Raw genomic sequence first — 15,715 nt, 5'->3', positions numbered from 1 at the left:
TGGGTAGGACTAATGTGAACGGAGCTGCAGATGGGTCCGAAGCACATCGTCTGTGTCACTGCGTTTCATCTGCACAGGAGTTGTTACTGTGCAGGGGCTATCCCACGCTATACCACTCCTGGGGTGGGGTGGGGCTATCCCACGCTACGCCACTCCTGGGGTGGGGAGGGGCTGGGGGATAAGCCTGCAGAAGTCCCTGTCTTCCCTTCCACCACTCCCACTTACTGTTTTCTGCATAAGGACCTTCTATCCTCTACCAGCTCCCAGAGGCCCTAGACTCACTTCCTCCTCCCAGAGGCTGGGGTGCAGTGTGGGTAGGGGGGCTCCTGGGGAGAGAACAGGCCAGGCAGGGCCCTGTGGGACTCGGAGGAGGCTGAGAGGCAGGAATGTAGCTTGCAGCCTTGTAGGCAGGAAATGGAGCTGGGCCTGGCCAAGAGCCCAGCAATTTGCATGTGGAGGTGGGAGAGAAAAGTTGTTGGGGGGAAGGGGGGGTTATTGCGTTCAACGCAGTTCCCACGCCTCTCTTTCTCTTGGTCAGCCCCTGGCCAGCTCCCCACTCCCATAACTAAGGCTGTAAAGATACGAAGCCTCTGAAATAGAACTACTGGGATTCCTCCCTTGTCTGACACCACTGGCTGTGGGCCCTGGGCCGGCTCCTGTGCTTACTGAGTCTGCGTCCTCGGCTGTAGACTGGATAGTCGCACCTTCCAAGAAGCTTTCAATGAAGTGGCCCGTGGGAGCCACTCACTCCCTGCCTCACCCATCTCAGAACAATACGGGGTCACGTTTTTTGACTTCTTGTAACGGAAGGCTTTTTGCGTTCATGTCAAACCAGAAGCTTGGTGGGAGATGGGAGTTGAGTAGAAGGGGCCCGAGAGGGGTCTCCTAGGGCAGGGAGCTGGGAACTAAGAACCAAGGCCCCCGTGGGGTGCATGATCATAGAGGCTGGGTGCTACTGGGCCTGGAGAGGAGCTGGAGGTTCATAGGACAGACATCAGGGGCTCGAGCTCCCTCAGAGAACAGCCAGCTTGGGAGGCTTTGGGATCCTCATCAGGCCTGTGTTGGTCTCAGGCTGGGAATGGTCAGGTAAAGTCCTTCTGGTCTCAGCTAGGACCTGCCTCCTATCTCCCCTTCCTGTTGTCCACCCACAGGTCTCTGCTGACCCCCACCTTGGCTTCTAGCCCTGGACAGAGCAGCCAAAGCCTCCTCCGCAAGGCAGCCCCACCCTGGAGGCCGTTGGAAGGAGGGAAGGTAGCCCTTCCCCAGCCAGCTACCCTCCCAGCTGAGTGGCACTTAGTCATCTCCTATCGTCCCCCTCTTCTGTGCAGAGCCATCCTGAGCCGCCCCCCCCCCCCGCCCCAGCTGAACTGTTTTCTCTAACAGCTGAAGGGGGAGGTGAGGCAGCACCTGATGATGAGCCGCCTGGCCTGGGGGTAAGGGCAGGTGGAACTGGCCAGGATGTTATGCCAGCTATAGCTCCATCACTCTCACCTTAACTCAGTCTTCCCGCTATGGGCTCCACCCACCACACCACGCTATGCGCTCTAGGGATGGGACAGGGCAGTTCACAAGCCGCTCCCCCGCCCCCGCCCGCCCCCCCCCGCCACCCTCCATGGGTGACTTCGTAGGTGAGGCTACATCTCCACCGGAGCCCAGGATTTTGGAAGAGAGGACCAAGGCAAAGACCACGTGGAGAGCTCCAGGCTCTGTCCATGGCTCTGGCTGTGGAGCACCCTTGGGGGTGGGGGTAGGGGAAGTAGCTTGGACCAGCTGGAGCCAATCCTGTTGGTGGGCAGCAATTAGGACAAGCTTGGAGGAGATGGTTTGGGGACCTCGAGAAAGAAACTGACTTTGGGGGGTGGGTGGGCAGTGTCCTGTACTCTCACTGGGTCCCTCTGACTATGATAAGACTCTTTGGACGCAGGGCTCAGCATTGGTCCCTTGACCCCCATCTCCCAAGACCAAAGTGCCAACCGGGTAGCCAAGCCAGCCCAATGAGATCCCTTCATACACACTAACGGAGTGGTAGGGGCGGGTGAAATGCCCCACCCCCATTCACTCTGTAGACCTGGCTGGCCTCTGCCTCCTGAATGCCGGGTCTAAAGGCCTGTGCCCCCACCACCCAGCTGAATTTCTTCTTGTTAGGATCTAGGTTCTGAGCACTGGGATCCCCCAGGACATCCCCCAGCTCCCCAGGCTGATGCTGGCCATCACTGGTGAGTTACCTGGTTGAGTGAGAAAAGGCTGAGAGGACTAGGGGTGCAGCTGGGGCCTGGGGGAGGTGTGGGGGTGCAGTGGGACTCTGGCCAACCAAGGAGTTGGGGAAGTTCACTCTAGGAGGAACAGAGGATGGAGGTGAAATTAAAGTGTTAGGGGGCTAAAGGTGGGGGATGGGCCACAGCACGGATTGGGGTTCAGTTAGGGAGACCACCTCAATCTGAGAAGAAGGTGCCCTGTCTGAGCTGAGAGAATCCTGCTCTGCCAGAGTGTGTGGGTGGGTGGGTTTGGGGGGGGCAGGGGTGGGACTGCAACATGCATTCCAGAGATACTCAGGGGCATAAGGGGCCAGCAAGTGCGACCTCTCGGGAAAATTACAAGCAGATGTACGCTTCTCTGGAGAGTAGAGCAGGGAGCCCGGGCGAGTTTAAGAGACTCCAAGCAGAAAACAGGCACCTGGAGGCAGAGGGGTTGGTCTCTGGGCCTCAGCCTTTCCTGAACCTAGGAGTTCAGAGAAAACCACTTCCCACCCAGGGCCCTGACTCTTCCCACCCCTAGGAGGGTGTTGATCTGGTGAGCAGCCACTTTTCCTAGTGCTGTGAGAGAAAGATGGGAGGTGCCCCTCCCCTCGGAGCACACCAGTGGCTGTGTTGAGCAGCCAACTGCCATCTGCCATAGCAGAAACTCCCTGAGTGGCTTTGGCTCTGCCTGCCTACGTACAGCGATGAGAGCTTGCTGTCTGTCGGAGGCCCCTGATAGTGAACTGTCCTGGCCATTGGAAAGTTCTCTCTCTCTCTCTCTCTCTCTCTCTCTCTCTCTCTCAGACTGAGGCTGATTTGGCTTCCCTTAGAACCTCCATCATTGGTCCCAGCTTCACACTGTGGTTATACCTTTCAGTGTCCTGAACATTTGCATTTGCGAGGCTAGGGTGTGGTCAGGGGGTGCTAGAAGTAGTGAATGGGGCTAGGAGACTCTGAATGGGATGAGCATGGTGCCGGCCAGTGTGTGTGTGTGTGTGTGTGTGTGCGCGCGCGTGTGCATGTGCACGCAGCCCGCATGCTATGGGAAATGGAGTTGTCAGGGAGCAGACAGAAAAGCAAGGTGGCACTTAAGTCTGGCCTGAGGCACAGAACTCCAGAAATGAGCTGAGCTGGGGTCAATGTATTTAGCAAACTGAGTTGAGGCCTGGAGCCTCTGGAGTATGCTAGAGCTCTGTCCTGGGGCAGCTGGAGCCCCGCCCCCCAAGCACCACCACCCCACCCCCAAGCCCCAAGGGCTGGAAGGCCAGGGAGGCAGTGGGCTGGTCAAGTCAGCATGCTTACTGCTTGAATCTCTGCAGATGTGTCCTTCCGGCTGCCGGCTGCCTTGCTGTTCAGCTGCTGTGTGCCCTACTGCAGGCCTCTGCAATGGTGCCACTTCTGCGCCCCCTCTTTCTCCTGGCCCTAGGCCTGGATCTGGCTGGAACGCTCAACTCCAATGATCCCAATGTCTGCACCTTTTGGGAAAGGTGAGAAGGCCTCCAACCTGATGCTTGTCTCAGAGGCGTTGCTCCTCCTAGGGATCTGTTTCTGGTCTCTTTGCAACCCTCCATGGCCTTTGACCTTCCCCACCTCTGCTCTTATCTCTGTCCTATCTCTGACCCTGTCTTTGTCCCTGGATCCCTGTGGGAGGGGGTCATCCACTGTAGACCAAGTAGAGGGGCTGGCTGGGGCCAGGGGTTGGGGACGGTAGGGACAGGAGTGCAAAACAGTGCCCACGGCAGGAGTTAACCAAGAGTGCCACAACCTGTTCCTACCAGCTGGGCTGAGATTGAACAGTCAAGTTCAATCTTCCTACATTGGAGGCATATGTGTGTGCACCTGCGTGCGTGCGTGCGTGCATGCGTGTAATAAATCCTGGCCTTGGCTTTCTGCTGCACCCTGCTATTTCAAGGCTCAGGCTGTCGACAGCTCTGTTCCCTGTTCCACAGCTTTACCACCACCACCAAGGAGTCCCACTTGCGCCCCTTCAGCCTACTCCCAGCTGTGTCCTGTGACAGGCCCTGGGAGGACCCACACACCTGTCCTCAGCCCACGTGAGTGCTTTCCCTTTCTATGGGGCAGTAGCTGGTTGAGCCCTGGTCTCTCCCTTTCTCAGAGCCTTAGGTGCTCAGCTCAGAGAACACTCTGACCTTAAGGCATTCACCATGCCTGTAGTGGGGGCCCTTGTGGCCTGTGAAAGCGCGTCTGGTTCATTGTACATGTGTGTGGCTGGTGTGGGCTAGAAACCATCCTTTGGCACCCTCTTGAGCCTGCCTTGCTGAGGTGTGAGGGGGAGCACAGGGCGGCCAGGGCCTCAGCTAAGGGCACTGATGGTCACCTCCTGGACCGCCACCCGCAGGGTTGTCTACCGGACTGTGTACCGCCAGGTGGTGAAGATGGGTTCCCGCCCACGCCTGCAGTGCTGTGGGGGTTACTACGAGAGCAGTGGGGCCTGTGTCCGTGAGTCCTGAGTTGGGCTGGGGTAGGATTGGAATGGGAGGGACCCGCCCTGCCCCGCCCCACCCCACCCTGCCCTGCCCTGTCTGAATTTTTCCCTTCCCTAGCAAGGGGTGCTGTGGTGGTAGGGTGCTGTCTGCCCCTTTAGATTTCCCCTTTGGTCAGTCGCTGTAGCTGGGCTTGGGGTGGCAGGGTTAGAAGAGAGGCCAGAAGTGGAGGCTGGGCCTACTTTGCTATTGTCCAGACTCCTGTTCCCTAGCCTACGTGAACCTCTCTTCAGATGGGAACCTGCCGTCCTCTGACCTTCCATTCGGCTGACTTGTCACCAGTCCCTGCAGGCTCAGCCTCCCAGCCTGACTTAACCCTCAGCTCAGCCCCTACTCTTTCTGACCACTTGAGAATTCACACACACACACACCTCCCCAGCCTGGACCCCTGGGGTCCTGTCCTCCCCAGTCTGACCCTGAGTTGCTCTCCAAGTCTTCATCTTAGACAGCTGGTGCTTGGGGGAGCTGCAGGCCCCTGGTACAGGGAGGCAATGCCTCTGGCTTTATAAGTTAAAGATAAGGTGGGGCAGAGGCATTTTCTCATGCATTCCCTCTCTCACCAGCACTCTGTGCCAAGGAGTGTGTCCATGGTCGCTGTGTGGCTCCTAATCAGTGCCAGTGTGCACCAGGTTGGCGGGGTGATGATTGCTCTAGTGGTAAGTTGCTAGTGACTTGGGGAATGGTTTTTTAAAATTTATTTATTTAAGATTTATTTATTATGGCCAGGCCGTGGTGGTACACACCTTTAATTCCAGCACTTGGGAGGCAGAGGCAGGTGGATCGCTGTGAGTTTGAGGCCAGCCTGGTCTACAAAGTGAGTCCAGGACAGCCAAGGTTATACAGAGAAACCCTGTCTCGAAAAACCAAACCAAACCAAACCAAAACAAAACCAAAAAGCCCCCAAAAGATTTATTATATTTACAGTGCTCTAGCTGCATATACATCTGCAGGCCAGAAGAGGGCACCATATCTCATTACAGATGGTTGTGAGCCACCATGCGGTTGCTGGGAATTGAACTCAGGACCTCTGGAAGAGTAAACAATGCTCTTAACCTCTGAGCCATCTCTCCAGCACCCTCAGGAGTGGTTCTTTATTGGAATCCATTGCTAGCTGCCTTTTCTGGAGATGCAGTAGAGGAAATGGGTGTATGGGCTGTGAGACTGGGCCTAACCAGAAGCTAGGGAGGGGCTATGTCCCTCATGACTCCCTACCATTTTCTGTTCCACAGAGTGTGCCCCAGGAGTGTGGGGACCACAGTGTGACATCATCTGCCAGTGCGGCAACAGCAGTTCCTGTGATCCCAAGAGTGGGGCGTGTTTTTGTTCCTCTGGCCTGCAGCCCCCCAACTGTCTTCAGCCTTGCCCTCCTGGCCATTATGGCCCTGCCTGCCAGTTTGGTTGCCAGTGCCATGGGGCATCCTGTGACCCCCAGAATGGAGCCTGCTTCTGCCCCCCAGGGAGAACAGGACCCAGGTGTGTGATGAGGCCATAGGCACAGGACCATGCATGAGGAAATAAATGATGGAGCTGAGAGAGACTGAGATTCTAGTTCATCTCTGCTGGGTACCAGCCAAGCAGCCGTAGGCAGCCATCAACTCCTTGTGAACTGTTGTGTGTGTGTATGTGTGTATGAGAGAGAGAGAGAGACAGAGAGAGAGACACAGAGAAAGAGAGAGACTGAAAAAGAGAGAGAGGGACAAAGACAGAGACAGTGAGACACAGAGAGAGACACACAGAGACAGACAGAGAGAGAGACAGAGAGAGACAAAGAGAGAAACAGAGAGACAGAGACTGAGAAAGAAAGAGAGGGACAAAGACAGAGACAGAGATAGGCAGAGACACAGAGAGAGAGACACAGAGACAGACAGACAGACAGAGACACAGAGAGAGACTGGGAGAGACAGAGCGACAGAGACAGAGACAATGAAGCTTGATGTATTGACCTTTGTAGGAGCAGGTGTCAAGAGGGGATGACCTGAGTGGGAGCAGGGGCGAGGCATAGGAGCCTGCTCACTGGAGAAGCAGACCTGTCACATACCCTTGCTGTCCCCACCTGCTGATGTTTGGGTGTCCATGCCATTTGCCTGCCCTAAAGATCCGCCTCCTGTTCAGGCAGCCAGCCTCAGAGAGAAAAGAGGGTCACCTGGAGGTTCTTCCTCATGACTGTGACCTCACTCCTATCCCACAGCTGTAAGGTGCCCTGTTTACAGCGAACTGGTGGCTTCCTCTGCCCTCTAACCTCTCCTTGCCAAAATGGAGGTGTTCCTCGGGACTTCCAGGGCTCCTGCAGCTGCCCACCGGGCTGGATGGTATGAAGGGTGGGCAGGGCTGAGATTCCCAGGAGAATTCAGAGGGTGGCTTTAGGCAGGGTTATGGACTGGTGTTCTCATGGGATGGACTCTCAGGACCCTGGAGAGGTTCCGAGGGCTTTGATGGTATGACCAGCATCTCAAGGCCACGAGAAGGGAATTAAATGACTTTTCACCGCCCCCCCCCCCACCCCAGGGTGTTATCTGTTCCCTGCCCTGCCCAGAGGGTTACTACGGCCCCAACTGTACTCAGGAATGTCGCTGCCACAATGGTGGCCTCTGTGACCGGTTTACTGGGCAGTGTCATTGTGCTCCGGGCTATATCGGGGATCGGTGAGTGTGTGGCCCTAGGGAGCTGGAGTGTGCCCGGAGGAGAGGAGGTGGAGCCCAGTTCACACAGCCAAACTTACCAGGTGCAATGAGGAGTGTCCCGTGGGCCGATTCGGGCAAGACTGTGCCGAGACCTGCGACTGCGCCACTGGAACTCGTTGCTTTCCTGCCAATGGCGCGTGTCTGTGTGAGCATGGCTTCACAGGCGACCGGTGTGCCGAGCGCCTCTGTCCAGATGGCCGCTATGGCCTCAGCTGCCAGGAGCCTTGCAGCTGCGACCCAGAACACAGTATCAGGTAGGCTGTGGGAAACATGGTCCAGGGAAACCAGCTTTGGTCTGGAGCCCCAAGATAAAAACAGAAAGCCATCAGGGTATAGCTAAGGGCTGCACCAATGTCACAGAAGGATTGGGGAGGGGTCTGGAGAGGGGACGGGAGCAGCCTGGGCATCACTCCTTGCCCAGGCCCAGCCTGGCTCTCTGGAGGATCTCGCTGAGCCCCTGGCTCCCTACTCTGGCTCTGCGGGTTTTGCAGTCTGGCTTAGATGCCCATGTTTCCTCCTGCGCCCACAGCTGCCACCCTATGCATGGCGAGTGCTCTTGCCAGCCAGGCTGGGCGGGCCTTCACTGCAATGAGAGCTGCCCGCAGGACACCCACGGGCCAGGCTGCCAGGAGCACTGCCTCTGTCTGCATGGTGGCGTCTGCCTTGCTGATAGTGGCCTTTGCCAGTGCTCACCCGGCTACACGGTGAGGCTGTGCCCCACTGCGGGACTGAGGGGTGGGGGGGGGTGGGGTGAGGGTGGGGTCGGAACCACAGGGTGGAGCAGCTCCTCACTGTGTGCTCTCTGCTTTCAGGGACCTCACTGCGCTAGCCTATGTCCGCCCGACACATACGGGATCAACTGCTCTGCCCGTTGCTCCTGTGAAAATGCCATTGCCTGCTCTCCCATTGATGGCACATGCATCTGCAAGGAAGGTAATGGACTGGGGTCTTTGGGAGGATCAGACCCGGTGCAGTGCTATGGGGAGGGCAGAGAGGAGCGCACCAGTGAGGATGAGCTTATTAGAGGTAGGCCTGTGGGAACGCATCCAGGCTAGTTTCTGCTAGAATACCTTTTTTTTTTTTAAATTCTTGTCCTCTCTCACTGGTCCTTGTCCTGGCTTCCCCTAACCCCACTCCTCTTCACTCCTCCCTTTCCCTTCCCCACTTTCTGTTTATTTATTTTTCTTTTTGAGACAGGATCCCACCATATAGCCCAGGATAGACCCGAAGGTCAAGCACCCACTTGTTCTGTCCCAGTACTGGAGTTGCTGGGATCGCAGGCAGAGCCAAAGCACTTTTCTTTAGCACGCTTGTCCTTAAAAGGTGCAGACCAGAAGGTCTCTATGACGGACACTTCTCCCCCTCAGTTCTACAGAAGCAGACCATGATGATGCCAAAGGGGGCTTGCAAGTCTATCCAAGGCTGGCATGTTGGCAGCCCTTGAGCTGAATTCAGATCCAGTGGTATTAGACTTAACCAAGCCATCCAGTCTTACCCCCCCAACCCCCCATTTCTCCCTATTATCCTACAGATGATCTGGGGGACCTACTATGAGCTTGGGTTCTTTGCTGGTCCCTGCCATTCTGTATAATAGACAGAGGAGGCCCAGGTCGGGTAGAAGAGACAGGAGCTCCAATTGGCTTAGAAGGCATTGGAGGCTCAGGTGGGGTCAGAGACTGTGGACGCTCAGGTAGGGTAGAAAAGGCTTGTGGGGCGGGGGGCAAATGAAGTGGAAGAAACAGGCCCAAGTGGGATGGAAGATACTGGAGGCTCAAGTTGGATAGGAGAGGAAGCCAGGAGGCTCAGACAGGTGAGGTGGAAACCACAGGAGTCCAGGCAATTGAGTATTGCACCAGTGGGAGTCTTTGAACTGTTTGTTCAACATCTAGAGTTCGTCCGTGTGTCCTCTCTATGCCCAGCTCATGGCATAAAGCCGGCACAACCAGCGCCCAGCATATACCCGCTTACCTTCTCTAGGGTGGCAGCGTGGTAACTGCTCTGTGCCCTGTCCCCCTGGCACCTGGGGCTTCGGTTGCAATGCCAGCTGCCAGTGTGCCAATGAGGGAGTCTGCAGCCCCCAAACTGGAGCCTGTACTTGTACCTCTGGGTGGCATGGAGCTCACTGCCAGAATCCCTGCCCAGTAAGTGATCGCAGCCCACTTGCCCAGAGTAGGAGAGGGTACAGCACACACACCCCCCCAGCTGACCAGCCTACTCTCTGTTCCTTTTACTCTCCAAGACGGGACAGTTTGGTGAAGGCTGTGCCAGTGTCTGTGACTGTGAGCACTCCGATGGCTGTGACCCTGTTCACGGACGCTGCCGATGTCAGGCTGGCTGGATTGGTGAGAGTTCTGGGTGCCTAGGTCATGGGTCTGCTATGGAGTTGTACTCCACAGGACATGACCCTTAGATATCTCCTACAGGCACGCGATGCCACCTGCCTTGCCCAGAGGGGTTTTGGGGAGCCAACTGCAGCAACACCTGTACCTGCAAAAATGGGGGTACTTGTGTACCCGAGAATGGCAACTGTGTGTGTGCACCAGGGTTCCGAGGCCCCTCCTGCCAGAGGCGTGAGGCTCGCTGTACCCCAGCCCCTCCTGTTAGCAGTTCAGATTCAGGAGGCCCCACTCCACCCCTCGGGTTTGGCCTCTTACCCCCATCTCCAGGATAGTTAGTCCAGTGGGTAGTGGCGAGGGAGACCCCGGTCAAGGCCCCCCAGTCACCATCCATGCATCTCTTTCCCCAGCCTGCCCGCCTGGTCGCTATGGCAAACGCTGTGTGCTGTGCAAGTGCAACAACCATTCGTCCTGCCACCCATCGGATGGGACCTGCTACTGTCTGGCAGGCTGGATGGGCCCCAACTGCTCTGAATGTGCGTAAATGGCTTGTCTGGGCACAGCTGTGCCCGCTGCTTGGGTGGTGGAACCCTGGCACCTCAGCCTCCTGGCCCTGGGCAGAGGTTCTCCCATTCGCCTCCCTCAGTTATCTGCACGCTAGGAAAGGTCCTGCTATCACCTTCATGCTGGGCCCTGGCTTTATTGGGAGGATGTAACAGTGAGCAAGTCAGAGGGAAAGTTTGCCTGCCCTTCAGCATAGGGAACCTGGAAAGAGCATGTTGTTTATGGAACAGCAAACCCCCCAAAAGTTCCCTCTTGGAGTTATTCGTATTTTCCCTTCCTTTTAAGAAAAATATCTTTTATTTCAAACTGTTTTACTCTTTGGAAATTTCATATACATATACTTATAAATATGAAATATAAGCCACACAACAGATGGGATATGGAGAAGTATATTTGTAGAAGCATGGGAGAGCTGGAAATTGGGTGGGGCACCCCAAGGGGAGAGAGAGACATAGAGAATGAGAGTGGAGGAAAGAGAGAGAGAGAGAGAGAGAGAGAGAGAGAGAGAGAGAGGAAGAGAGGGGCAAGAAGGTGAGTGGGGGGGAGAGAGAGGGAGGGAGGCTGAAGGTGGGTTTGTCTTTTTATATAACCCTGGGCAGGGGTATGCCTAGTGGCCGGCAGGTAATGACGTCATAGGTTGCTAGGCAGACTGGGGGCAGTATGCTAACATGTACTATGTATCTTGATCAAACCCCACTTTGCCTCATGCCACCCCTATATGTTTTCCTCCCACCCAAAAGTCCACTCCTTTCTTATAACCCACTGAGCCCAGTTTGTTTGCTGGTGTGGGTGTGGGGCCGTGGGCTGAACATGGGTCTCCCTCCCCTGGAAGCCATGGCTGTTTCATACTTTTCTCATATTATCTTTAGTATGTTTCATCTGCCACATAACTATGTGATGATAATAAGGAAATGACTAGTCTAGGCAGCAGGTGAAAGAATGCTTTGTCGGGAGCAGGAGGTCGCTGCCCAGAGCACGCTGACTGCGCTTGCAGCAGGCAGGGCACAAAGGAAGTGATCTTGGTGAAGGGGTTTTTGTTTTGTTTTGCATAGAATTTAGTAGTGTCTACAATTAGGTTATTTGCTAAGATCTCACACACACAGATAATGCATTTGGTTGGGTGTGTTAAACATGCCTATAAGCTCAGCACCCAGGCAGGAGGCAGATGTTTGAAAAACAAAAACAAAAACTAAGTCCTCCAGGGTTCCCTAGCACTGGGTGTGTTATTTTGAAATGGCTGTTTGGGAGTTGTTGAGTGCAAATGGCGAGTGGGTAGTGGGTCAAAGATGGCTGGAGATGAGCGTGAGTCACTAGTGTGTAAGTGGCCTTCAGAGCTTTAATATCCCCAGGAAAAGGCCAAGCTCAAGACTTGAGAGGCACTAAGGGCTGAGAGTTTGTGCAGAGGAGATGGCCAGGCCTTGCCTGACAGCCCCTTGTCTCCTGTAGCATGTCCCCCAGGCCACTGGGGACTCGAATGCTCCCAACCCTGTCAGTGTCATCATGGCGGAACCTGCCACCCTCACGATGGGAGCTGTGCCTGTGCTCCGGGCTGGACTGGACCCTACTGCTTGGAAGGTACCGACAGAAAGCTACCTCGCTGATATCTATGAGGGGACTGCAGTTTGCTGGCTCCGTGGCGACCCCGCCTTGCCTTCTTCGCTGTCTCCAGGCTGCCCACCAGGAGTGTTTGGTGTCAACTGCTCCCGGCTATGCCAGTGTGGCCCTGGAGAGAGGTGCCTCCCAGAGACTGGGGCCTGTGCCTGTCCCCCGGGACACAGTGGTGCACCCTGCAGAATGGGTGAGTTCTTGGACTTGTCCTTCCTCATTCTCTCCCGGGTTCTGGGACCCAGGGCCCTCATACCATTTCTGTCTTCCTTAAAAAAAAAAAAAATTGCACCGAAGTCCACTAGCAGAACCAAGGTGCCAGTCTCAGTGCCCACTCCCATCTCACAGGAAGCCAGGAGTCCTTCACCATCATGCCCACCACTCCTATGACCCATAACCCACTGGGTGCGGTGATTGGCATTGCAGTGCTGGGGACCCTTGTGGTGGCCCTGGTGGCACTGTTCATTGGCTACCGCCACTGGCAAAAAGGCAAGGAACACGAGCACTTGGCCGTGGCGTACAGCACTGGGCGGCTGGACGGCTCTGATTATGTCATGCCAGGTGAGCTGGTATGAGGCTTAAGTGACAGATGGGCAGTGCTGGGAGGGTGGTGTGAGGGGGCTGCTGGAAATGTCCCCATGGGGTGTGGGGTGGGGAGTCAGAGAGGCCAAACCGCTTTTGTCCTGGCCTCCTCTTGTCTGTGTGCTGCAGATGTCTCTCCGAGCTACAGTCACTACTATTCGAACCCTAGCTATCACACACTGTCTCAGTGTTCTCCTAACCCCCCACCTCCTAACAAGGTCAGTGCATTGAGGGGTGTGTGTGTGTGTGTGTGTGTGTGTGTGTGTGTGTGTGTGTGTGCTTTGTGGGTGGGCCGGTGGGAGTGCCCTTCTCAGGTAGAGCCTCAGCCTTGCTTGTGCTCCCCCATCAGGTTCAGGGCAGCCAGCTCTTTGCCAGTTCTCAGGCGCCCGAGCAGCCAGGCAGAGCCCATGGCCATGATAGCCATGTCACTCTGCCTGCCGACTGGAAGCATCGAAGAGAGTCCCGAGAGTCCCACGACAGAGGTAGGTGCCTGGAGGCTGGGGATGAGGAGGGGAACGTGTGTGCTGGATCATCTGCTGGTGCGGTCGGGGGTGGGGGAAGACCCTAGTTCCAGAAGAGGCCTGGGAAGGGGCCAGGGGTCTCACTTCTGGTTGCCTTTCCTCAGGCACCGGCCACCTGGACCGAAGCTATAGCTATAGCTATAGTCACAGGAACGGCCCGGGACCATTCTGCCATAAAGGTAAGAGTGCAGAGACAAGGGGAGGAAGGGAAGCTGGGTGGAGGAGCCGGTGCCTCCAAGGAGCCTCATTTTCTTCCTTGATCCTTAGGGCCAGTCTCTGAAGAGGGGTTACGGGCAAGTGTTATGTCCCTGAACAGTGAGAATCCCTATGCTACCATCCGGGACCTTCCAGGTCTGCCTGGGGAACCCCGAGAAAGCAGCTACGTGGAGATGAAGGGCCCTCCATCAGTGTCTCCTCCCAGACAGCCTCTTCAACTCCGGGACAACCAGCAGCGGCAACTGCAGCCGCAGAGGGACAGTGGCACCTATGAGCAGCCCACCCCCTTGAGCCATAGTGAGGACCCTCCACCCCCACCCTTGCCCCCACCCCCACCTCTGCCAGGGGCTACAGGGCACTGGAACATAGAAACTAGGGAGGCAGAAGGGGAGGGGAGAAGGGAGACGTGGCACGATATGGCAAGAACAAGGCCTCTAGGCGGTTTGGTCTCAAACCAGGCGTGATAGATGGGGCGTGGGGAGTCGCCCTGCTTCTAAGAGTCTGTTCATCCTCTAAAGGTTGAGCATTTGGATGGTGCTTGGGGGAGCACCAGAGAGGGAGGATCGGCGCCCAGAAAACTAGAGATTAGGTTGTGAAAAAGTATCCTCCTTGTCTCCTTTGAGGTGGACAGGTGGGGCGGCTGAGAAGTAGAGGGTCTTGCTCAGCATCATCCATCCTGGTGGTTGACTCCTCTATGGGTAGAAAGAGGCTGAAGTAGGAGGGGAGCCAGGGTAGGTTGAGGGGGTCACCTCATCCTGTCTCCTCTGTCTTCAGATCAGGAGTCTGTAGGCTCCGTGCCCCCTCTTCCTCCGGGCCTGCCTCCCGGCCACTACGACTCACCCAAGAACAGCCATATCCCTGGGCACTATGACTTGCCTCCAGTACGGCACCCTCCATCACCTCCACCTCGCCGCCAGGACCGCTGAGGAGCCAGCATGGTATGGGATAGTGCCTGCATACCCTGCCAGGAGCAGGGACCGGAGCCGCAGGCCACAGGCATTTGATGAAGTGAACAGAGAGACTGCTGCCAGTGCTCGGCTGCCACTGAGGGAGACACTAGATGGCAAAGCGTCTGACTCCCTTTCTCCAACGCACTGTTTCTCAAGGCCCCTGGGCCCTATGGACACAAGTTGGTGGGCAGAATGTTGTTGTAGAAGAGTCTGATTTTAGATTGGTTTTTTAAAAATGCGTATTGGGTACCTAGTCTGTGTGCATGCCCAGGCAGGTGCTGTGTGTGTGCGTGTGTGTGTGTGTGTGTGTGTGTGTGTGGTTGGCTTTAGAGGGTGCCAGGTAACAGGTTTGGCCGTCTGCATTTTCCAAGTTTCACCAGCTCCCACCGCAGGCCTTCACTTCCTGCCTACCCTTTACTGTGTAATCTTCCATGTCTTTGCTCAGAGGGTTGCTCCGCACCTGTGATGTTTGTCTTCCTGGTACCCCGTGGGCAGCATACAGTCAAACCTTCCACGCCTCGGTAGTCCTGCAGCCTCGCTCCTGTCTAGCTTTTTTTCTGGAGTGAAGGCACCTGCAGCTCTTCCCACCCCAGGAACTGGTACAGCTAAGTTCGGCCTTCCTTAGTTACCTGTCGAGGCCTGCTTGCCCTTCACATACCCCACTGAGGACCCACCCCGCGTCTCTCCCTCACAGCCACTCTCTCTCCTCCATGTACCCGAAGAAGGTGGAGATGGTGCCAGGCAGCGCCTGCGTTTATTTTGTTTCGTTTGGAGACACTGTCTCCTGTGTAATCTGCTTGCCTGCTGGGTTTAAAGGCCAGCCATCTCCACTGTCACAGCCGGGCCAGCGGTCTGGTGTGGTTTCCACAGTTACTACGTTAGCCTCTGCCTCCCCTAGTGGGGAGGCTGACCGGCAGCTCTCTGAATGCAGGGCTCCTGTGTTTATACTCACTATTGGTTTCCCTTGGCAAGCAGTCAGTCGTCACTCAATAAATGTCCCTCCAAAAGCGGAGTGGCTGAATGAAAGTATCAGCGATACCGTGTCCGTGTTCTCAGTGTCCTCAGAGCCTAGTTTGGAGGTCTCCTCAGAGGTAGCTTCTCTGCAGAGAGCAGCATCAACGCTTTTAGGGCTGGGGTCCCTGTGATGGCACCGGATGAGGTGCCAGGCTAGAGGAAGCAAAACAACTCAAAGGGGCCCCGGGATAGCAAAAGGCTAAAGATGGGACCTTCTGGATCAAATCAGCAGTCTGAGCCTCCAGTAAGCTGAATAGCGCTGGTAAAGAACTCGGCATTAGCCGGGAGCAGCTTGCTGGGGCCTTTACTAACTGGGAAAGCTCTCCAGAGAGTAAACCTAAACTCCGCTCCTGAGTGTCCTCCAACGACTACCACCAGCCCTGTCGCTGTTGCCCCCCCCCCCCTTCTGTAAGTACTGACTGTTAGGGGCCTGCCCCCTCTGCCCAAGAATCCACTCATCCGTCACGGCCCCACGCTGATTCTAGGCTGCCCGAGCCCATTTCTG

At 56.1% G+C, this 15,715-nt stretch overlaps 1 protein-coding gene across 1 annotated transcript; it reads left to right on the top strand.

Moving 5' to 3' along the window:
- The first annotated feature begins 2,188 nt into the window (after positions 1–2,188).
- On the top strand, positions 2,189–14,397 carry Pear1 (platelet endothelial aggregation receptor 1). The gene is made up of 23 exons (XM_051157421.1): positions 2,189–2,216; positions 3,557–3,724; positions 4,187–4,291; positions 4,597–4,697; positions 5,305–5,397; positions 5,971–6,214; positions 6,930–7,050; positions 7,247–7,383; positions 7,464–7,676; positions 7,952–8,126; positions 8,235–8,355; positions 9,400–9,563; positions 9,662–9,764; positions 9,846–9,992; positions 10,169–10,294; positions 11,769–11,897; positions 11,992–12,120; positions 12,276–12,488; positions 12,639–12,727; positions 12,859–12,991; positions 13,135–13,215; positions 13,304–13,543; positions 14,021–14,397. The coding sequence occupies exons 2-23, from the start codon at positions 3,624–3,626 to the stop codon at positions 14,170–14,172; spliced, it is 3,117 nt and encodes a 1,038-aa protein (XP_051013378.1). The 5' UTR covers positions 2,189–2,216; positions 3,557–3,623; the 3' UTR covers positions 14,173–14,397.
- The last annotated feature ends 1,318 nt before the right edge of the window (positions 14,398–15,715 follow it).

Source organism: Acomys russatus, chromosome 15 (genome assembly GCF_903995435.1).
Source record: "Acomys russatus chromosome 15, mAcoRus1.1, whole genome shotgun sequence".
NCBI lineage: Eukaryota > Metazoa > Chordata > Mammalia > Rodentia > Muridae > Acomys > Acomys russatus.
Note: the sequence above shows the minus strand (reverse complement) of the source record. Positions and strands in the feature narration are given on the sequence as shown.

Coding starts and splice junctions, on each gene's coding strand:
- Pear1 (XM_051157421.1), top strand. CDS start 3,624: ATGGTGCCACTTCTGCGCCCCCTCTTTCTCCTGGCCCTAGGCCTGGAT. Junction 6,215..6,929: donor CCAGGGAGAACAGGACCCAG/GTGTGTGATGAG, acceptor CCTATCCCACAG/CTGTAAGGTGCCCTGTTTAC. Junction 11,898..11,991: donor TGGACCCTACTGCTTGGAAG/GTACCGACAGAA, acceptor CGCTGTCTCCAG/GCTGCCCACCAGGAGTGTTT.